This window comes from Xenopus tropicalis, chromosome 6 (assembly GCF_000004195.4).
Source record: "Xenopus tropicalis strain Nigerian chromosome 6, UCB_Xtro_10.0, whole genome shotgun sequence".
NCBI classification, from domain to species: Eukaryota; Metazoa; Chordata; class Amphibia; order Anura; family Pipidae; genus Xenopus; species Xenopus tropicalis.
In genome coordinates, this window is record NC_030682.2 from 64,488,413 (window position 1) to 64,510,811 (window position 22,399).

General features: G+C 37.1%; 1 protein-coding gene across 3 annotated transcripts in view; it reads right to left on the bottom strand.

Annotated features, from left to right (window-relative positions):
- Positions 1-22,399, bottom strand: part of med1l (mediator complex subunit 1 like) — a 32,635-nt gene that overhangs the window by 5,244 nt on the left and 4,992 nt on the right. For all 3 annotated transcript variants that reach the window (XR_004223233.1, XM_002940800.5, XM_012965479.3), the window contains exons 4-15: positions 22,072-22,126; positions 19,127-19,259; positions 13,528-13,556; positions 13,076-13,147; positions 11,932-12,006; positions 11,310-11,383; positions 10,040-10,105; positions 8,865-8,970; positions 7,605-7,729; positions 6,147-6,256; positions 4,628-4,826; positions 122-217 (exon numbers count right to left, since the gene is read on the bottom strand). Coding sequence is in view for 2 of the 3 variants with exons in the window: in XM_002940800.5 (XP_002940846.1) it covers positions 122-217; positions 4,628-4,826; positions 6,147-6,256; positions 7,605-7,729; positions 8,865-8,970; positions 10,040-10,105; positions 11,310-11,383; positions 11,932-12,006; positions 13,076-13,147; positions 13,528-13,556; positions 19,127-19,259; positions 22,072-22,126 (1,140 nt within the window). In the remaining variant the exon portion in view is untranslated. The remainder of the gene's footprint in view (positions 1-121; positions 218-4,627; positions 4,827-6,146; positions 6,257-7,604; positions 7,730-8,864; positions 8,971-10,039; positions 10,106-11,309; positions 11,384-11,931; positions 12,007-13,075; positions 13,148-13,527; positions 13,557-19,126; positions 19,260-22,071; positions 22,127-22,399) is intronic.

The window sequence follows — 22,399 nt, forward strand, 5'->3', positions numbered from 1 at the left end:
GCTGCAGTATCATTGTTTACCACCCCTTTCTCTTGAGGCAAATCAGTAGCTAATCAAAAATGTAGTTTCAGGTCTTATCGAACCAGTCTAATTCAGAGATTGTAGAGTACCAACTACATACCACATGAAAGACCGACGCCACTCGGATTTTGAAATGAAATGCCAATTCTGCAGTTCTTTTGCAAGGAGATTTCAAAGTGAGTCATATCTGTACATTCTACAAAAAAAAAAAGTCAGTGTTAATAAAAATAACTTTTTTTGCATAGTTGATTTCTCTTTTAAAAACAACTATACAAATATATATGTGGAAATATTGCTATATTGTACAATATATCTGTTAGTTAAAAATTGTTTTTTTTTTTCCTTCTCTATAAAATCAATAAAATTCTAAATTAAAAAAAAAAACATCTACGACCAAATAGGAAAATATATTTTAAATATTTTTTAATATATCACCAAATGCAGATCTCTTGCTGTATCTATTATCGATCTGGGTGCATAATGCATCCTGTTCCACCCAGGCCACACCCAGTCACCCAGTCCGCTACCACCAGTGCTCTGTGCTCCAACTACTTTTAAGGATTTGAGTGCATTTTAATCGCAGGGCTAAGTTACAATTTCGGTGCAAGTTATACCTTGTGCATATATTTTTCCAGATTACAGTATCCCTTTAAGTGCCAGAACAATTAAGCATTTCATTTGCACCCAGAGCCAGCCAATTTTGAACACTTAGAGCTCAATCTTTTTAGGGGCTTTTCGTTGGGGGGGGGGTGGAGGTTACATTTAGCTTATCTAGAAAAATGATACATTATTTATTTATTTTTTTTTTTAAAACAACCTAAGCTTTCTAAACGTGCCTGCATTTTTACACAATTCCACTTCCATAACAATATGTAGTGCCTAAGCTACTATGGTGGCTTTTTTGAACCTTGGTTTGGAAAGCTTGGGCATACCCGGTAAAGTTATCTGTAATTACAAGTACATTACCAACCCCTTGGAATCATTCTTAAAGGGGTCGTTAAAATTTATTATGATGTATAAAGAGCTATTGTGAGACAATTGTCTTTTTTTTGTGTTTTTTGAATTATTTAGCAGCTCTCCTGTTAAGAATTTCAGCAGCTATCTGGTTGCTAGGGACCAGTTTAACCTAGCAACCAGGCAGTGGTTTGAAAGAGAGACAGCTATATGAATAGAGGACAGCCAAGATAGAAGCATAAAGTAATAAAAAGTAACAAAAATAAATCTGTAACCTCACAGAGGAACGTTTTTTTGGCTGCCAGGGTCAGTCACCCCCCTCCCCATTTAAAAACTGTAAAGAGTCAGAAGAGAGAAAAAATATTTAAAAAAAAAAAAATACTATAGAAAATAAAAAATCAAGACCAGTGAAAAGGTTGCTAAGAATAGACCATTCTATAACATACTAAAAGTTAACCTGAAGATGAACCACCCCGTTAATACAAATAATGTCCATACCCACTAATTCAATGATCTCTGACATGTGGAGATAACATAGTGACCTAGTAGAGAAGACTGAAAAAAAATACACCATCAAGTTGAACCTATTTTTCTGTTGATATATATATATATACACAAGAGTTTATTTTATGGTCCCCCTGCATATTTAAACATAGTAATCATATTCCCCCATAAGCACCTTTTCTCTAGTCTTAAAGAGTGCCAACATGGCAACCTTCAGCCTCATGGGCGGATTTTCATTAATGCTTTTGAAATAAATTGCTGCTCCTTTACTGGTACAGTCCATCCTCAGCTGGAGGCAGGGTGTGCTAAAGGCAATTAGTAGAGCAGATACTGTGCTGCTTGGCTACTATAAACATCCATGATTGCTGGCTGCTGCTTTTGCAGATAATCCAGATAAAAAGTGCCTTAAGTGACTATAGACCTAATGTATTAACTTTAGTTGTGATCTCTTGCAGTTTGCGTACCAGCCCCAGGCTGTAGGTGGATTTTGAAACCAAACTAATAAAATGACAGAATTGTTCTGTTCTAAGATGTAGCATATCAAACTGTAAAGAAACATATATATATAAGTCCAGGAATGGTGCACACAGAAAACTCCAGGTACTGCCTGGGTGCATGGTTAATTAGTAAGCCCAAACAAACCACTCACAGGACTTGTATGAAGCAAAAAAATGGTGTTTGATTCAATGTTTTAGCTTAGACTCAAGCCGTCTTCAGGACACACAATTACAATGTGATCAAGTGATGAAACATATAGCTGAAAAGGGCGCCAAACAGTTTGTGCAAAGCCCTCCCCCAACACATGACATAAAACCGCTGTGTGGAATGACCTCCCACATGTGCATTGGGAGGTGGACGCGCGGACTGCAGAGTGAGCGATGATGGTGTGCTTAAGTACGAAGCTTCAGTACCATATGCAGCAGTTAATTTTTCCAAAAGGGCAATATATGAGCGTAAGGGCTCTTGAGTTTCCCCTATGTGCTTCTACACAGGTCCAACCTCCTTGGGGAGGTTTACAAGTCCTTTTCATAATTGTGTGAGGCTTGTTCGGTACTTGCTTTTTAATTTAGTTTTGACTTTTATTTTTCATGTTAGGTGGAATATGGTCACAGCTATGTAGGGCTAGGGAGCCCTTGATTTCTCCAGTATTACCAAAGCACATGTGGGAGGTCTTTCTACACAGCTGTGATGTCACGATCATGGAATGAGGTAGTGTTGGGGGAGGGCTTTGCATAAACGGTTTGGCACCCTTTTCAGCTATATGTTTCATCACTTGATCACATCGTAATTGTGTGTCCTGAAACGAGTCTAAGCCGAAACGTTGAATTAAACACCACTTGTTTTGCTTCATACAAGTGCTGTTGAGTGCATGACTTTGCTATTTTCTGTTGCTATATTTCAACTACTTTAACTCATTCTGGTCTTAGAATGAGCTGATGATGCCATTCACAAGAACAGTCATAATTAATAATCTACGTACTGGGGAGGCCTTCTGGTTCAGACCATATAGCTAGCTGGCTCTAGAGGTTTCTGTGCTATATGTTGCTCTAACAGATAACAGTAACCTATGATGCATTGTATATGGCTTATACTCAATGTTCATCTAATAAAATGTCCACAAAGTACTTGGAACACACCAAGTTTCTGTCTTTTTGCAGGCTCTTTAGGCACTTTCTGAGGCAGCTACTCTTCCTCTTACAAGGCATGTTTTGCTCAGCTACAAGGGAATCTTTTCCAGGGCGGTATTTTATAAAGAGTCCAGCGACAGAAAGTGGCAGAACACAAACGCTCATTACATTCTATGATAACAGAAATGTGCGTTATGCACCTTTTTCAATTGTTAAAAAACAAACCGTATATAGTATACACAATCAGTATAATCAAATCCCCATGTATTATTTAAGTTCATATATGTTTATAGGCATTATTATTTATAAAAGGAAAACACGGACATTTTTCAAGGTAAATGTATGCCAGTCTCTAATGATCTAGGTCAACCATGCTATGATAAATTCTTGACCCATATAGTGCATCCTAATAATCCTCAGAACAGTGTTCAAATATGCATCCTCTAATTCCAGCCCCAGATCTCTACTTCAGAATCGTGTCAGTTTGCCATCAAAACTTGACCACAGCTTAGGTATAGCATCACTAGCCTGCACAATTAATTTTATAGCGGCCATATTTTTTATGCCCATTTTTAACCAGAAATGCACAGCTTGAAAAGTGAGCATCCCAACAACACAGAGGCCTCTAACTTAAGGTTGCTGTACAAAGTAAACCGTACAGTAGTTATGCTAAGGCTGAACCAAACGGCAACCCCATTTTGCATTTTTGATAAGATGTTTCTGCTCTTAAATAATTTTCTTGTTTCTTTAGAATGCCACACAAGTATTACTGACAAGGAAAGGAAGCCAAATCTAAATCAGAATCACTAGCCCAACTCAAAAGGCAGAGGGAGCCAAAAAATAAGAAAATCACAAGAATTTATGCTCAATGATTGATGGAGTTTTCACCATTCGTCTTCATCTAAAAAAAATAATTTTAGCTAGTGTACCACTTCTCCTTTTCTGTATAATGGTAGGATAGGTCATATGTATTTATTACGGTATAAAATGGTACTTCGTTACCCAGCATATTTGCAAAGAACTCTCTCTTTGTCCAACGATATCAATGTCTACAGTGAACCATAAGAAAGTTACAGCTGCCAGCCACATCAGTTAGTTGCAAGTAAAAGTTGCAGTTATCCTTACATTTTTCCTTACAATAGTTATGCTTAAAATAGGTTTACTTAAAATAATGTGTTTGATGCTGAATATTTTCCATGGATTACATCAGGGTTCCCCAACCTTTTTATCCATGAGCCACACTCAAATGTAAAAAGAGTTGAGGAGGCACACAAGCATGAAAACAATGTACCTAGGGGTACCAAATATGGGCTTATTTGGTAGAACCTATGTGGACTGGCAGCCTACAGAATACTGTTTGGCAGTTCATCTGGTTTTTATGCCTCCAAAACTTGCCTGCAAGCCAGGACTTCAAAAATAAGTACCTGCTTTTAGGCCACTGGGAGCAACATCCAAGGAGTTGTGAGCAACATGTTGCTTTGCGAGCCATGGGTGCGGTGATCACTGGATTACATACTTGCCTTTTGTTTTCCTGGTACTGGAGATGCAGCTGTTGATAAGAGTACTATAAGCAGCCTGATGGCGAAGCACTTCCAATGTTGGCGGAACTTGGCTTGGATGAGTAAAGGGTATTTTATCCACCAAGATACCCATAAGAGCTTCTTTGTTATCTGTTACACTTGTAATGGCATAGCAGTGATCTCTGCAATCTGGAATACTCTTAAAAACATCATAGGGTAAATTTACTGTTTGGTTATTTACAAAAGGAATAAATATATCATGTCTGAGTTCTGATTCTAGTAGCAAATGACAATTATTGTCAAACATGGCTGTTGAGATGGATGGTCCATCAATAGTCAGAGACATCAGCACTAGTCATGCTTTCTTAGTTCAGTGGTTAAGATCAGAACTCACAGAGGGTGATGGGTATGTCCAAGCACAAAATACATTTTCAGAATCAGCCTAGGGCATAGCCCAGGGAGGCACAAGTCATTGACCGATTCTCTGCAGGAAAGTCTATAGCTAGCCATTCACTCTTGGACAGACCATGTTGTCAGCTTATTGGACTGTGTATATTTTTGTTCTTGGCCCACTCCATTGTAATTTTGACCTTGTATTTGCCATAACTGTCCTGCTTAAATGTAACTTTTGCCCAGTCTTCATACTTTATCAGACAAACTAGTTTTCTTCCAATATTTACCCGTGTATGCTTAGTGTCTGCCAGTAAAAGTAGCCCCACAGCATGATGCTGCTACTGTGAAAATCATTTTTAAAATTCCCCCACAAAAGTATATAATTTGAGCTCTGAGTAAACAGAACATGGGTGTGGTATTTGGTTATATGGCTGAAAGGGTTTGGCTTCTTGTTTGTTCTCCATAGCAGCTTTTTCCATATTGTCAAGGGCAGACACAGTCATCATAAGCCTCTGTGCACAACCCTTCCAAGTCCGACTTACTATGGGACATTCTGTTGTGCAGGAGCCCTCATCAATATGTTTTAAATTAACTTAGTTAAATTAGGTACACAAGGATTGTGACCCCACCCCACCAGCAGGGTTTTTATAGAAAAGGGTACTTTGCTGTGTAACCGTGACACCATTTGCCATCTATATTTTGTGGGTATGGTGTGTACCACAGATGCCAGAGCACAAACTATATCTTTATACATCCACCCTTGTGTATTGTTATGTCCTTTTTTCATGACTAGATTCTAACAGAGTAGCAAGAGCAAACATTGACTCCTGCCAACTGGCTATCTTGGTAAAATGCAGAATGCAGTAAATAAGTGGCTGTCCCCAAGGGCCTTTGTTTATAAAGCTTTCCAGCTGGTAAGATCAAACCAACTAAGCCTATACATTGTCTGCTGGTGCCATCAGATAAATATGGAGCATTCTTTTGCAGTCAGTCACAATAAGGCCATCATAGATCACAGGCGTCCTGTGGTCAATCCTGCTGGTTAACACTCTCCTTACCATCCACCTTAAAGTTAAATAACCACATAAATATTCAGCCTCTCACAGAAAACTTGTTTTTTGCCTACCAGTATAAACTGGGCATCTGTACTGGCTTCATCAGTCGTGCAGCAACTATTTTCTAGGTGTGTAATTAGTTCATGAAATGGAGCCTGCTTTATTCCAGCAACAGGAAGTCCTTAAAAACAAAAATTTTAAATTATTTCTTCCATACAGAAGTATATATGAGATCTCAAGATGTAAAAATCATAGTTATAATAGCAAGTAGTAAGTTCAACAATATTTAGAATGTGCCATAAATTTCAATTACTACTTGGAGGGTCTGGCCACTTTTTAGGATAGATATAGTTTTGGCACACCAGTTTCATTAAAACATAGATGTGTTTTTATAAAACTCATAGGAAAGGTTTATCACCTGTGTATGACAAAACTCAAAAATACCTTTCTATCTGGATTCATTTAAATTTCTGCATTTAAACCACTGTATGTATAAGGTTTTTATGTGAATGGTTTTAAATGCAGCAATTTCAATGGATCCCAATGGAAGTGTTTTTGGTCTCTTTTTCCTTTTGAGCCCCATCTGTCATTGTCTTAATGGACAACATACATCTCTAGTATGGAGTAAATATGTTCATTAAGAATGACTAAATAAGGACTTGTGCTGAAAATGTGTGTTTCTTAATTTAAATAAAAATCATAGGAATCATGTTCATGGGACAGAATTATCAAAGTTTGATCAGGCAATCCTCTAGTTTTCCCAGAAATGTAAACTTTAATGGAATTTATAGGAAATATTCCAGTTTGAATCATTTGATAAAACATTACATAAACCAAAAAATATAATGGTTTGGTATGTCTTTTAATTTAATAAATATTAACCAATGCAGGTATACAATCTGTTGGAAATTGGGTTTTCCAGATAAGGAACTTTCAGTAATTTGGATCACTGTACCTACTAAAATAGTTAAACATTAAACCCAATAGATTATTTTTCCATAAATATAGATTCAGGCTTCATATTTAGGATGAAGTAAAATGTACGGTTTAATTATTACAGAAAAAAATAAAATTATAAAGAAAAAAAAAAAAAAGATTGATATGCTCAAAATGGGCTTTCTGGGAGATGGCTTTTCTGCATATCAGGTTTCCAGATAAATGGATAAATAAATGTATGGGATCTCTTAACACTTTCCATGTATAATTCTAAATTTAATACCTTTGTATTTCTAATTTGAGTATATAAATCCAAAAATAATTATGGGTAAATCAGAACTGATTGATCTGAATTATTTTCACATGGTGTTATGTAATCAACACTGGAATCTGCAGGGGAGGAGATTAGGAATTATGTATAATTAGATCCTACTTTTACCCAAAGGTTTTTTGGAACAGATAAAGAGCAGATCAATATATGCAGGTGGTATAACTGAAAGACTTCTGGACATCTACCAAGGCTTATGGTATACAGGTATAGATGTGAAATAAATGTTTCCATGCAGTTTAGATAGACTGAACACAAGTCATACCTGTAATACACTGTATTTTCTGAACAAATGGTAGTAGTAATGGTAAAGGATCAGTGAACATAAAGCAAAAGCAAGCAGGCAAATCCATACTACATTCTTCAGTAAGCACAGAAAATGAAGGCATGCTGAAAGAACAGAAACCAGTTTAAATGAAATAAAACCAGAACTACATTGCATATCATTCTGTATATATGCTTTGGGAACATGCACATTAAAAAAGGATTTTGCTCCAATTTAAACTAAATTATAATAACCAGCTACTGATGAATGAACTAAAATACTTTAGACGCTGCCAGGATAGCTTGGTACAGATTTACTAATATAACAAAAACAGATTTAGTACAGAGTTGCCCATAGGTCAATTTATGGCTCACACATATATATCTTGTATATTTCAGCCTACATACAGAACATCACTAACAGAAATAATGGCCAAAATACGATGAGAAAAGAATGGGGGAGGGTTTAGAAGACCATAGAAACATTTAATACATAATCAATTAAAAATTATGTACAACTTCTGGAATAATTACATAATCTTTATTTTGCATGATCCCACTTTCAGCAATCTGTCTCTACATTAAGGCATTGCTTATTGGCTCAAACACATATCTAGGAAGCATAGACCAATAATGTACGAGTAAGTAGAGGTGAAAGTGTAGGAAAGTTGTGGCTATGCCTTAAAAGGAGTACGAGTCTGATGAGAAGGCATATAAAAGAAGAAAAGCAAAGCCTCAAAGAAAAACTAGGTTTGGTAATTTAGTAATGGAAAGTCTGGTATCACAAAAGGAGAACGGTTTTTGGAGATGAAGTAAAGGTTTCCAAGAAGCAGATGTCCGAATGAAGAAAAAGACTTGAAGACCTAGATGCAGGTCCGGAACTAGGGGAAGTAGGCATCTACCTAGGACACAACTAAGTTGGGGGGGAAGCAGTTGAACTAAAAGAAAATACTGACCTTCCACTCCTGCTGCCCTGGTTAAGAGACAAGAAGCAATAAGTACTTGCCTTAGGTGCCACTACCTTTTGGCCTGGCCATGATAAAGGTACAGTTGTAGGAAGTTTGAAGGATAAAAAGATAGATTAAAGAGTTAATTGAAAAGAAGGGGAATAGGCCAATGTGGGTGTAACAGCAATGACAAGGTTATAGCAGAAAAAAGCATAATGGATGAAATAAGGGGTGCAGTAGTAAAGGGTAAAATAAACAGAAGGCTCAATAGCAACGGGATTGACAGTATGGTATCGGCATGTATAGAAACATACTTGCTATCTTGCTGAAGTCCACTGAACAGTGGAGAATTTGGAAGCAGGAACCAATTGTTTGAGCCCATAATACTCAGATAGGCTTTATATCCACCCACCAATGATCCTGCATTTGGTGGAACAATGTACAGTTAGGTAAAACAAGTGGTATAACCAATTATCTATCTACAAATTGTGGTGTGCACAGACAATTTTGAGTGAAAACCCAAAATGTAGCACTTATTTGAATAAAGCCACATACTTTGTGTATACATAAGCAAAGGAGATTAAAATTAACATTGGGAGTAACTGCAGTAACTGCAACATCTATGCAAATTGGGCCCAGTAAGGATCACTGCTCTAAGCCAACAAAGCTGTATCATTCCTAAACTGTAGATCACAGAATATCACTTGAAACACATTCCTCAGCACCAGAATCAATAAAGTATTTGGTAAGTGCTGCAGGGCTCCCTTATACCCACCAAATTTTATTATGGGCGGGTATAAAGTGATAGTTACTAGGGTTCCCTCAGTGCTGTGCATCAATAGGTACAGCACACTTGGGACTAAAGAATCTGTGCACACTTCACTCTCTTGCCAAACAATGAATATATGCCAACTGAACCCGGACAACTTTCAGCGCAATTCCAATTTACGTTGAAGTCTCAGCGCTATTGTATACCTTTTGTTGCCGTATTTCCAAAGGAAAAGTTGCATTATGGAAAATGCTCGAAATTGCACTTGCAATTTTATGAAGTACAACACTGGAGTAACCAGAAACTGTTTCATGTGCATAAGAATCATCTTTCCAGGGAGTGTTCCCCCCACCATGTGTCACCTTGGAAGCCAAATGTTTAAGAAATTGCTCCTAGTTTCTGACCTTAATGGAATGGAATGGAAACTCATTTCATTGCTTTACAAAAAGATTATAAATACTAAATGCATATTGTAGAACTAAAGGCAGAATGAATTTACAACTGTAAGATTATGTCAGAATAATTTAAATTCAACTCTACAACAGTTTAAGCAGTACGGCAAGGTAGAGCAGTTACATTTTACTGAAAGTATGGGAAGGGTCTGTGTGCCTCACAAAAGTAGAGAGTGGGTCACATATAGCTCTTAAAAAACTGTTTCTGGCTTAATATGCCCTCATAGCTATTGGTTATCTATCTAGATAAGTTTTAATATTTCTATACCTGGCTTTAGCTTTTCTTCCAAAAGCACGCATGGGGATATATAATATTCAATACCCATAGGAGTTCCTACAAGAAGAACATTACGTTTTAATGCCATAGATAAACTGAAAAGTAACAAAAAAGTAAATTATGTTAGAAAGACTAATGCATAGCATTAGTTGTAGGCCTACTTCCCCAGATCTTTTACTAATTTAGCAAAAACTATGTCAGTACCCGTAGAATAGCCAGCACACATTTGGCTTGATGTATTGAAGTGCCTGCACTTCAATACATCAAGCCAAATGTGTGTGGGCTATTCTGTGCAGCAGCCAATTTTGCCGAGTTGGTATATTTCTAACTCATGGTCTGTGTCAATATAGAACATAAAGGCATTATATAGCCATCATATAAATAAGATTAGTGGCCAGAAGATCTAAAGCATCAGCTTAATACAGCATATTTATCAAAAGGTGAAGGAAAGAAGCTTACCACAGGTCGGCAGCAAGAAATTCTGCCATGCACTCTTCACTTGTATGGGATGCTTAGGGGCCTATTTATCACAGGGTGAACGCTTGCTTTCACAATTTGATAAATAGGGCCCCTAAAAATCCTATAAAAGTAAATGGAGTGTGGTGAAATTTCTCTTTGACAAGCTCTATTTTCACTCAAAGTATCTCTACATTCAAGCTTTTGCAATGAAAATGTGTTCCTGTTCAGTAACAGGTTCCCTTGTTTGAATGGAAATATTGGAAACTATTTAAAAGTATTTGAAGGTTAAAAAGTATTTTTGCATTAAAAGGAGATGTTCAAGTTAACTTTGATTATGTTAAAGAAAGGCCAGTTCTAAGTAATTTTTCAACTGATCATTATTTATTTTGCAAAATTTTTGAATCATGTGCTTTCTTCTACTAACTCTTTACAACTTTCAAATGGGAGTCACTAACCCTGGCATCCAAACAACTACTGCTCTTTATTCTTATTGTTACTTTTTTTTTTATTACTTATCTTTCTCTTGGGCCCTCCTCTATTCATATTCCTGTCTTTTTTTCTAACTATTGCCTGGCTGCTATGGTAATTTTAACCCTAGCAACCAGATAACTGCTGAAATTCCATACTGGAGAGTTGCTAAACAAAAAAAGAAATAATTGAAAAACCACAAATAAAAAATGAAGACCAATTGTCTCAGAATATTACTCTATACATGTTACTCAAAGGCAAACAACCTCTTTAAACCAATGTTTAAGGTGTTTTTCCTGTAAATATTGAGAGGGGAAAAAAAATAATAACTTACCTCCACATCTAGGGGAGAGATAACCTACTTGTCCATGCAAAATTGCGAATTCCTTATCATTAGGTTTCTTAGAGCTAAAAACAAAAATTATAGCACCCGTGAATCACAAATGCATTTAAAATGGCAGTGATAAAAACAACCTTCTCCACTGGTTATCAGACACTGACATTGCTTGAGAACACGACACTAGTGTTCCTGAGAGGTCTGTGTCTGTCATAGCAATGCTTAAACAGTTTTTTTATGGACTACTGCCATTGTCTTCAAAGAAGAGAACTGGCCTGGTTAAAAAAACCTCTCAGAATATAATAGTCCATATTTTTATTACATCTAGGGGCAGATTTACTAATCCACGAATCCGAAAGGGAAAAAAATGTATTGGAAACAAAAATTTTGCGACTTTTTCTTCGCCGTTGCGATTTTTCGTATTTTTCGCGACTTTATCGTATTGTTGGCGACTATTTTGTCGCCGTCGCAATTTTTTCGTATTGAGCGATTGTAAACGGCGGAAAAACCAATCCGATTTTTTTTGCGACGCCGACGAAAAAGTCGCAGAAAAGAAAAAGTCGCAGAACATACGAAGAAGTTTCTAACTGTAGTGGAATAGAACACAAGTGTATGATACCTGTAAAGATTGAACATTGCACTCAGATCTGCTTCTAAGGACCTCAAGGCAATATACACTTTAGCTTTTATTTCACTGAAAAACAGGAAAGGAAAGTTACTGAAGAAGTACAAAATGAATTAAACTTACAATAGACAATGGCTATTTTCCAATGGACAACAGTTATTTTTTTTTTTAAAGGATTTAAAGTAATAGTGATATATCTTTACAGTTATACGACAGTAAGCAGCGTACTTTTTTGCCCTTGGTTACTTGGGTTACTTTTTATACATGGGCAAAAGTGACATTTTGCAACTAATTCTTTAAATTAGTGCTTTGTTCACAGTTACTTTAAGTAAACATTTAAGTACCATATCAGCTACTGACTTAATTGAGCAGGGCCATCTCTACAGAGTGGGTCTTGAGACTCCTATCATATACACCAAAAAAAACTAAATAATTAAATTTGCTTTTTTAGAGTCACTTATTAACAAATTATTTCCATCGTTAATGGAACCACACTCTCAACAAACATCCTTTTTATTGATATGCTTAAAACATTTTTTTTTGTAGGTTAGTCTTTGCCTGTGAACCAACTGGTTCCTTTTCTATCTTTAGAACACAACACTTTTAGTATTTCCTTTCTTTATTTTTTATGCCAGCATGGTTTTATGCATAGCAGATCTTGCCAGACTAATTTAATTGCTTTTATGGAGGAGGTGAGCAGGAACCTTGATGCTGGAATGGCAGTGGATGTCATCTATTTAGACTTTGCAAAAGTGTTTGATACAGTACCTCACAGAAAATTAATGATAAAATTGAGGAACTTTAAAGCAGCGTAAGAGGTTTTTCATGGGGAGGGCAGTGAGGTTGTGTAATGCCCTTCCTAGTGATGTTGTAATGGCAGATTCTGTTAATGTCTTTAAGAGGGGCTTCTTGAACAAGCATAGTATTCCAAGGCTATTGTGATACTAAAATCTACAGTTAGTATTGATGTTGGTATATATGGTTTATGTTTGTGAGTGTACAGATAGGTCAGTATAGATTTGTGTGTGCTGGGTTTACCTGGAAGGGTTGAACTTGATGAGGGTCTTGGGAGTTATCAGTATCTGAAAATTGGGATAAATAGCACACAAGTATATTTCCTACTGTATTTACACTATACCTGTTTCCTGGAATGTTGTATAAAAGTAGTAGTCCTTCCAAACTTCGACCAAAAGCTTTAAAATCCTTTGCCCTGCAATAGAAAAAAAATGGAAAATTGTAAGCAAGCATTAGACCTGAAATATATGTAGTTTCATGAACTTTGAGTAGTAATTCACCCACTCTGAAATAGTTCACAACTCCCCCTAGAGTGGAATCCACAGCTCAATATTGGATATGAGTCATCCTGTATTGTACTGTGCACTCACCCATTTATAAACATGTATTAAACATATAAGCAAGTTAATTAATTGAGTTCTGGCAAAACTGACTCTTGTATTTTATAAAGTGCATAAGCATTATATAAATAACTTATCATAATGAATTCTAATGCTTTTACAGCTACTGTCTTATATCTATTCTGTTTTTGGAATCTTAATTCATCATCATTTATTAACATAAAAAAGTATTTACCTGAGGAATTGGAGTAGCTCATTGCAGACCTTTGAATACAAAAATACACATCACAAAATTAAAATTTGAAGGCCAGTTATCACAGGTTTTGTGTTCAATTAAATAAGTGACAGTGGGAACTACAACACAGAGCATATACTCAATGACACCCCAAGCACATACTCATCACACCCCAAGCACATTAGGTAAAGTATAAAGACTGCTGGTATTGACACCTCAATGCATTATATACAGTGTGTGGTTGTAAAACCAGGCTTCCCACTCCTCCAAGAAACATGTAACTTGCTACTTGGAAGGGCCATCAGTCATTATATTGCTTCTTGATAATGCTGCAAATATTTAACCACATTGAAGGAGAGTTGCTTTGTGACTGCAGAGGTAAGGAAGGACCACTGCACTGTGTTTTATTTGTCTGTGTGTCTCCATCTTTTACCTTCCCCCAATTTTCCTTCTCTTTCCTTTTCTCTTGCTAACACTTCATTTTCCTTGGGAGTCACTGTTCTAAGCATATGCAATGCAAGGTGCATGAACAGGACCAGTAATGCCAAGAAGTGATTTTATGAATATCTAGAGTTTGTATCTGTTGATCAAGCATCTACAATTTTTTTTTTACAACAAACATCTAATTCATGTAAGAGGTTTTCTTTCTCTATTTACAGAGCTATCTGTTTAAACATTGTTTTCTCTGTTCAGTTAGAAAGGCTGCTGCTATCTATCTCTGTTACATTTGATCTATTTTATCCCTTTTTTATTTTGCTTTCAGTTTCCGGGCACAGTGTCAATCCATGGTGCTGCTGTGAAAATCTTTGATACCTACCAGGAAAAGGATAAGAGGACTCATTATAGCATTGCACTTTGCTGCAATAAGACTATAATGTTTGACCCGCCTACTCCAGATTAGTCCATCTGGACTATGCACTTCTCTAGGGAAAGTAAATAAGCTGCCGAATCAGTCTAAAGGACCCAAATCGGCAGCTGAAAACTGCCTGTTTATGGGCACAAAAATGTCCTACTAACTGATGAGTAAGAACTGCCTGTGAATCAGATAGGAAACAAAGTGCAAGTTATAAAATGAGGTGCAAGTCGAGGAAGAGGCAATACTTTCATATTTATTTGCATATTTTCTTGCGGACTGTTTACCCCAGGGACCAAGGTCCAAAAACACTTATTATTGGGTAACAGAGAAGAGAGTTTTACATTATCCTCTTGTCTTCTTTTAGACAAAATAAAATAGTTTGGTTTGCAGGATAGGGCAATTATTGGAGCAGGGTAGAATAGATTTTTTACTAAAAAAATGTTAGTGTTACTTTTCCTTTAATGCCATTCATAGTTACTTGCACCCATACAAGCTACTTCCACTTGCAAGTATATGCAGGGAGCGTGAAAGCATCAGACCAGTCTGCTGTTGAGTACTGTTGACATGGGCTTTTTAACACACAAGAATCCTGAAATTACCTGCAGTCTGGCATCTGCACAGGAGAGGTGAGTACTGTTTTTTTTTAAAGTTTGTATGCATATTGTTGCATGTATATACATGCAACAATATGCATTCCTTGGGTATTAGGTTAAGTTCTGTGGGGTAGGTGTGAGTGGCGTTTTGTGCATTTGTTAGTTTCTTGGGGTAGGATTCCAATTTGTTGTATATTGTCTGTCCCAATTTCTATGATTTTACTAGCATTTTTCATTAAACAGTGGGGGGGGGGTGGCGCTCGTGAGCTGGCGACCGACATGGGCGCATCTTGAGAGAGCTGCACACCGCGGGGCTATTAAACCTTTCAAAGCACCTCGCAGAAACACCCAAAACGGCACTATAAAGGAGGTCGTTTTCTACAAGCACCCTAGGTATATGGCACATAGACGCTGCTGCGCCTCACACCTCGCATCCTAGTCCGCAAGCCGCATCTGCACCCGCTCCGTCACCTCCAATGGAGTCCCAAGACGACTCCTGGCTGGGCCCAGACTCTCAGCCTAACATTTTAGCATCTTCCCAACGCAATCTGGAAGGTGAAGCTGCCCTCTTGGACAAATTTAAAACAATGCTCCAGCAAGAATTTGCAACCACAGCGGCATCCATAACGGCCGATATATCCAAACAAATACAAGATCCGGGCCACAGAACCGACGTCCTAGAACAAAAGGTCGACGACATAACAACAGTCCTGGATGCACACGAGCAGGACATACTGGATTTACAAACACAATTGCGAGAAGCCATGGATAAAATTGAGGACTCAGACAATCGGTCCCGGTGCAACAACTTACGCATAAGGTGACTCCCCAAAACCGTAGCGGATTTACAAGCAGCGGTTCATGATATCTTCACTGCGCTAGCTCCCAATCTCCCAGCGGAGAGATTGGAGTGCAACAGAGAACATCGAGCCCTGGGCCCCCCTCGAGATATAATTTTGCGGCTACATTACCATCAGACGCAAGTAGCGATTCTTCAAGCTTCCCGACAAAAAAGTGCTCTAGAATATGAGAGGCATCAGTTCCAGATATACACCGATCCGGCTCCCATCACATTACAGAAATGCAAAGTCCTGGCACCCATCACCAAATTCCTTCAACTTCATCGAATAAGATACAGATGGCTTTTCCCAGCTCAACTCCGTACAAGCGGGTTCGAACTTACTCACTAATTTGGGACTGATGGAAAAAACTTCGGGAGAACCTACCCGACAATCACAACTGTACCCAAGGAGAAGGGTCTCCCCAATATGGTAAAGAGCATCCGGCTCCCCATGGAGAAGACCTACGTGACATTGTGAGTACGCATACCTTATAGTTATATATACCTCATATGGCTAACGAGGGAAGCTCGAAATGTAACTGACCCGACCATCCCCCGTATCTACGACCTACCACCTCGAGCACTCATGAACTAACGGGGTAAGCCCAGCAGTTCTTCTACGAATGACCCCCCTGAGTCATTCACCCCAACTCTCCCGTGGTAAAAGGAAGAAAGTCAACGGGTCAATGTATACCAAAATATCTATGGTTCCTAACTACTTTGTTTTCTATGTTCTCTTAATTAAGTTGATACTTATAGTTCTATGCTATACATTTATGTCTTATGCCTTACCTGGTCCTGTTACACTACGAAACGGGTATTGCTGGGGTTGAAGAGATGGTACTATATCCCTAAGCTTAACAATACCTACAAAAAAAGTTAGAGGACTGGAGCAAATACCATATCTCATGGATAGGGAGGATAATAGCGGTGAAAATGACACTACTACCCAAGCTCCTTTACCTTTTTAGACTGCTCCACATAAACAATATTGAGAAAGATCTTAAAGCGTAAAAGAAACCAAGAGTGAACAAATCAATACAGAAAGCCACTAGGAGGAGGAGGCCTGGGACTTCCTAACCTAAAAAAATATTACATAGCCTCACAATTAGCCCAAATACCTACTTTTCATGTTCAACCAGCCCCACCATTGTGGGTTGACCTAGAGAATTACATGATATACTTGCACTTAGCGGAAGCCCTCTTTTGGTCCCCTGCTCCATCAGGGCTGTCAGCCCACAGCCTTTGCCTGAAACATACATTATCCCTATGGGATCACTATGCTGCCTCATACGCCCTGATCTCATTCTACACTCCAGTAGCTTCTATTATAGGCAATCCCCAATTACCTCCAGGGTTACAGGCAAAAGCGTTTTCATGGTGGACAGCCAATAAATTCACAAGGATAAAAAATGTATTATCAGTTAGGGGGCCATAGACTATGGCTTACCTGACTGAAAACTACAATCTCCCAAGGACAGAACACTATAGGGCACTGCAGGTACTCCATTGGGCAAAGAAGTGCTGGGGACTGAATAACTCAAATCAGGCTCCACCCACATTTTTCTAGAGATGGTGCTTCAACAAGACTATCCCATCTAAAGCCATATCTCTTCTATATTGCAATATGATCTCACCCAAAAACCTTACGGAAATCTCATATATTAAACAATGGAGTAAAGACCTAGGCACTAACCTCACAGAAGCTCAATGGTCCCAACTTTGGGACAACCTAAAACATAGTTCAGGTAACACAACCTTATCTGAAGCAGGATATAAAGTCCTATTCCACTGGTATCTCCAGTCAGGCTAGCAAAAATATATCAAATTTCAAACGAACTATGTTTCAGAGGTTGCTCGACCCCAGGCACTATGGTGGGAATGTCCTAGAGTGGTTAGGTTTTGGGTGAGAGTTTACAGCCTGATCTTTTCTCTCCTACAACTGAACCTACCTAAAAACCCATACAAAGCCCTAATGGGCCTGCCTATAACCAATGTTCTCAAAAATAAACAAAAACCCTTAAACCAAATACTTTTAGTGGCTAAACAGACAATAGCGAAGTCCTGGAAGTCCCCAACACTAAACTTTATCATGTTTAAAAATATGGTTGACTTGATTTTTATTAATGAGAAGTTAAGTTAAGTTAAAGTATAGCCACAGATAAACTCAAAATGTTTCAGACAGTTTGGAAACCCTGGATAAATTACAGGTTTAACGATTCATTACCCTCCCACCTTCTTACGCTATAAACAGGCATAGCGCCTTAAGTAAAACAAACAATATTTTGCTCCTGATACTATATCTCCATTAATCAGGTTATTTTTTCTTTTACTTTCTTTTACTTTTTATTACGTTTTTTTACGTTTTATTGTTTTTTTACGTTTATAAATTGTTCATTTATATATACACACACACATGCTATAGAATTCTATAGTTTTCGTTATTATTGAAAAAAAGGCTACACACCACATCAAATTCAGTTGCAGTTTCTAATGTTTAATAAAAAAGTGATAACTTTGATGGAACTGGAAAAATATGCATAAGGGGCGGTGCCCCAACAGGTAGTATACCTTCAGGTAAAAATAGAGTATACATGTTATGGTTAAAATGTATTTTACATCATGTAACTACTGATGCAACTTTTATATGTAACAAGCAATTTATATGTATGTTATGAAAAATTATCTAAAAAATAAAATTACGGTATTAAAAAAAAAAGGTGCAACAGTGTGTTGCATTAAAAGGCACAAATTACATGCTACAGAAGTGATGTTATTTTAATGCAAACCATGTAGAAATTGCATCCAATCACATCTTTTGCATGATTTAAAAAGATGAATTGAACTGAAAACTAAAAAAAAAAAAAAAAAATTTTTATATATATATATATATATATATTTTATAGTTGGCGTTTGTGTCACTATATTTAACTATGCATTTTTAACATCTTATTTCCTTTTTGACATAATCACTTTTCTAACTGATTAAAAAAGTCACCTAAGCTTCTCTTGAAGTCATTACAGGAAACAACCATCACAGCATCATCTAACAGGGCATTACATAACTTCACCCCCCTTATGGTGAAGGACTATTTCTGGTGCTCCAGATAAAAATTCCTTGAGTTCCTTAAGTCTACAGCACTATTAAAGTTTGTTTAGTTGTTATAAAGAAATGTCACATGGGTCATAATTTGAGTTTAGGTCATAATTTCTCTAAGATTGGCATGCAAACAACACACAAAATATTATAATAGGTTCATAATCATTTTTAGATGTATGTTTGGATTGATTAAAAAAAAAAAAAGTTACCACTGGTGTTTCTCCATGATGAGCCAGTTTGACAGAAGACACATTTCCATTTTTCTTCACCTGTACTTCTATGTAAAACATTTCTGAGGTGATATAGCAAATTTTTTCATTAGGACCAAGGTGGGAATCCAGCCTAATTGCATAAAAAGTATATTTAATTTTAAGTTCTCACCTTATTACAGGAAGAGTCTGATGGGGGGAAAGTGGGCTAAAAGCAAGGCAACAAGGATGTGCAAACAGAAATAGTAATTTATAGAAAATTCAAATGACAGCATTTTTGAAGGTAATTTAAAGGGGACCTGTCACCCTAAGAAATAATTCAAAATTCTTTTCTATTGTGTTTGTTAAGCAAAATAAACTTCACTTACACTATATAAGTAATATAAATCTTGTTTCCTTCAGTCCTGTAATTAAACAATCACAGCAAATAGGCAGGTGCCATTTTGTGGACACTTATTAAGGCAAGCTTTGTATCACCCCAAAATCTTGTGTATGTGCCAGAATAAGGGAACCAGATGCCCAGGCCCATGCACTGGCTACACAATTAGATGATGAGGAGGGAGGGGGAAAGTGAGAGCTGAATTGAAAGTTAAAGTACTTGTCTGCCCTGTCTCTATGCCTAAGGCATAGAGGTGGGGCAGGCAATATATGATTGACAGCTGGAATTTTTAAATGCCTTTATAATGGGTTTGGATATGTTAATATAAAAATGAATTTGGGTTTCTTGTTTCATTTGAAAAGTACTTTTGTTATACAGCTTTTTATGTCTGGGTGACAGGTCCTATTTAATACTAAACATTCTAAATACAAGATAGCTGCAAAGCTCAAAAAACATCTGGAACAGAGCTCACCAAGATAAGGATTTAGGCAATAAAATGCAAAAGAAATTCAGGCACAAATGCCCAGTATCCCTCCTAAGACTTCCATTTATATGAAAACCCTCTAGATAGAATCACACCTATTTAGCCCCAAATTTACAGTGAAGGTACCCCTAGGCCAGCCACCTTAAGTCACCCTCACCTCCCCCGCTTGCACGCATGCGCATTTGTTTCTTTCCTCTTACTGCCCATCGCTTGCGTAAACCTGTTCCTCTGTCACACTCAGATCCCAGAGCGCTCCAGAAAAGAAATAAATGCAGCTTGGCAGCATGCCACCCCTAAAATCACACCGCCCTAGGCCTGGGCCTTTGTGGCCTTGCCACAGATTTGGGCCTGCATCTTTTTGGTTTAAAAGCATAACCAGGGAAGATTCCCAACTACATACTACTATTAGAATAACCAATTAGTGATTTTTAATAAAACATGTTCAGAATTACAGATAAAAAACCCATGATCGGCAAAAAAAAAGTAATCACCTTTTACCATAGTGAATATATTATATATGTGAAAATACAGAAAGGTGGTTACTACAGAAGAAAAAGCAATGGGCAAAAAAAAAACAGTGCATCTGCTAAACACCGCTCTCTAAATTGCTGTCATTTAGGGGCACATTTACTAAGCAATTTTGAGATAAAGTCAGATTTTTTTCTTACTTTTTTTTTTTTTTCTAATTTGGAGATTTACTAATAAGTTTTCGCTAGAATTAGTTTTTTTTGTTATTTTTTCCTGAAAAAAGTTTTTCAAAAATAACTTCCATAATGTGATTTATTAAAGTTAACTTTTTTTGTAAAAAAAAAAAATCGTCAGGACTGATCTGTCGAGTCTATAGAGGCTTAGAATAGTATAGGAATAGAATAGTCAGTGACAGCCTGTCTTTGAACTTTCACTGAGAAGTTATGGTTTTCAGTTTCACCCATCTTCAAGGGGAATTTAATCCCCTCATAGTTTTCAATTTCACACAGCTTCAAGGGGAAATTAATCCCATCATTGTTTTCTATTTCACCCAGTTTCAAGTGAAGCTTAAACACATTATTGTTTTCCAAGAATAAGTGCCGATGCTCCTAAATGGCTGCTGGAGTAATTCCTGTGACTTTGTAATGTAAACTCGAAATTTTCGTAAGAACGATGAATGATTCAAACATTATGGTCACATTTTATAGATACAGCAATGATCGAGTTCAATTCGAATTTATACAACTTTCAAGGCCAAGTAACCCTACTATTAAAGTAATTTCCAAGCAAAACTAGCAAACTGCTATAACCATAAATTATAAGAGTCTACATTTTAAGCCATATAATGCTTCATATGCACACTAGGATTTCTAAAATATCCACTGCAGTGATTTGAATATCTTAAATTTTACTTTCCAGACCTAATGGTATTTCAAGATAATTGCTACAGTCAAAGCAGCACATTCACATGGGCATATAAGGACAAGTGACTCATTTTGCCGACATCAGTTTGCTGCTGTAAGCAACTGGACAAGTGACTCACTTTGCCGACATCAATTTGCTGCTATGATCAATTGTTTACAAATATTGGTGACAAAAAATATATTACTTGGCAATGCTACTGAGTTTACACTAGTCACAGTTCAGCCTTGGGTTTTCCTTATCAATGCATTTACATTATGCTCAAGGGCAGTGCCTACAGAAAGTATTTGTTGCAAACAATGGAGTTTTTTTTATGGCACAAATTTTGCAGTAAAGCCCCTGCCAGTCACAGTACTGTTACTTGGGCTACATATGCAGCAACTACCAGCCATTAAAGTATACGATAAACACCTGGCCAGGGGGAAGTGAACTATACTTATTCTTATACTTATGTATGACTATTGTAAAGACATTAAAACTACTGTTCACTGGAGGATGCCAATTTGTTAGACATCCCAGGCCAGAAACCCAGTTTTCTACAGAATATGTACCAGTCCTAGAGCATCCCAAGTAATCAGTGGGAGATAGAGCAAAGATAGGATGGGGTACGGGGGCAACCACTATGCAATTTAGCACTTTCCTTGTCCTTTAATAACAATTTCAAAAGTATACTTTCAATAACAAAAGACTTACCCCTTTTGTTTGGATATACATTCTATGCGGCTCAAAATTACAGACAGGGATTTTGCTGGAAACCAGAAATTAAATATAAAAGACTTAGTGAGTTTACTTTTTCACATAAAGATAAGCAAATGTTATTACACCCATGATAATATTTCAACATACAATTTATTTTAATAATATTGATAGACGAAAGTGCACAAGATCTGCTTAAAATTATTAGAACTGTAAAGCGTGGTAGTGTAAATCTTATGGTTTGGTGCATATTTTCTGCATAATAGCCGAAACAGCTGACCATAATAGAATTCTCTATGAATGTGTTACTGTATCAGAGGGTGTT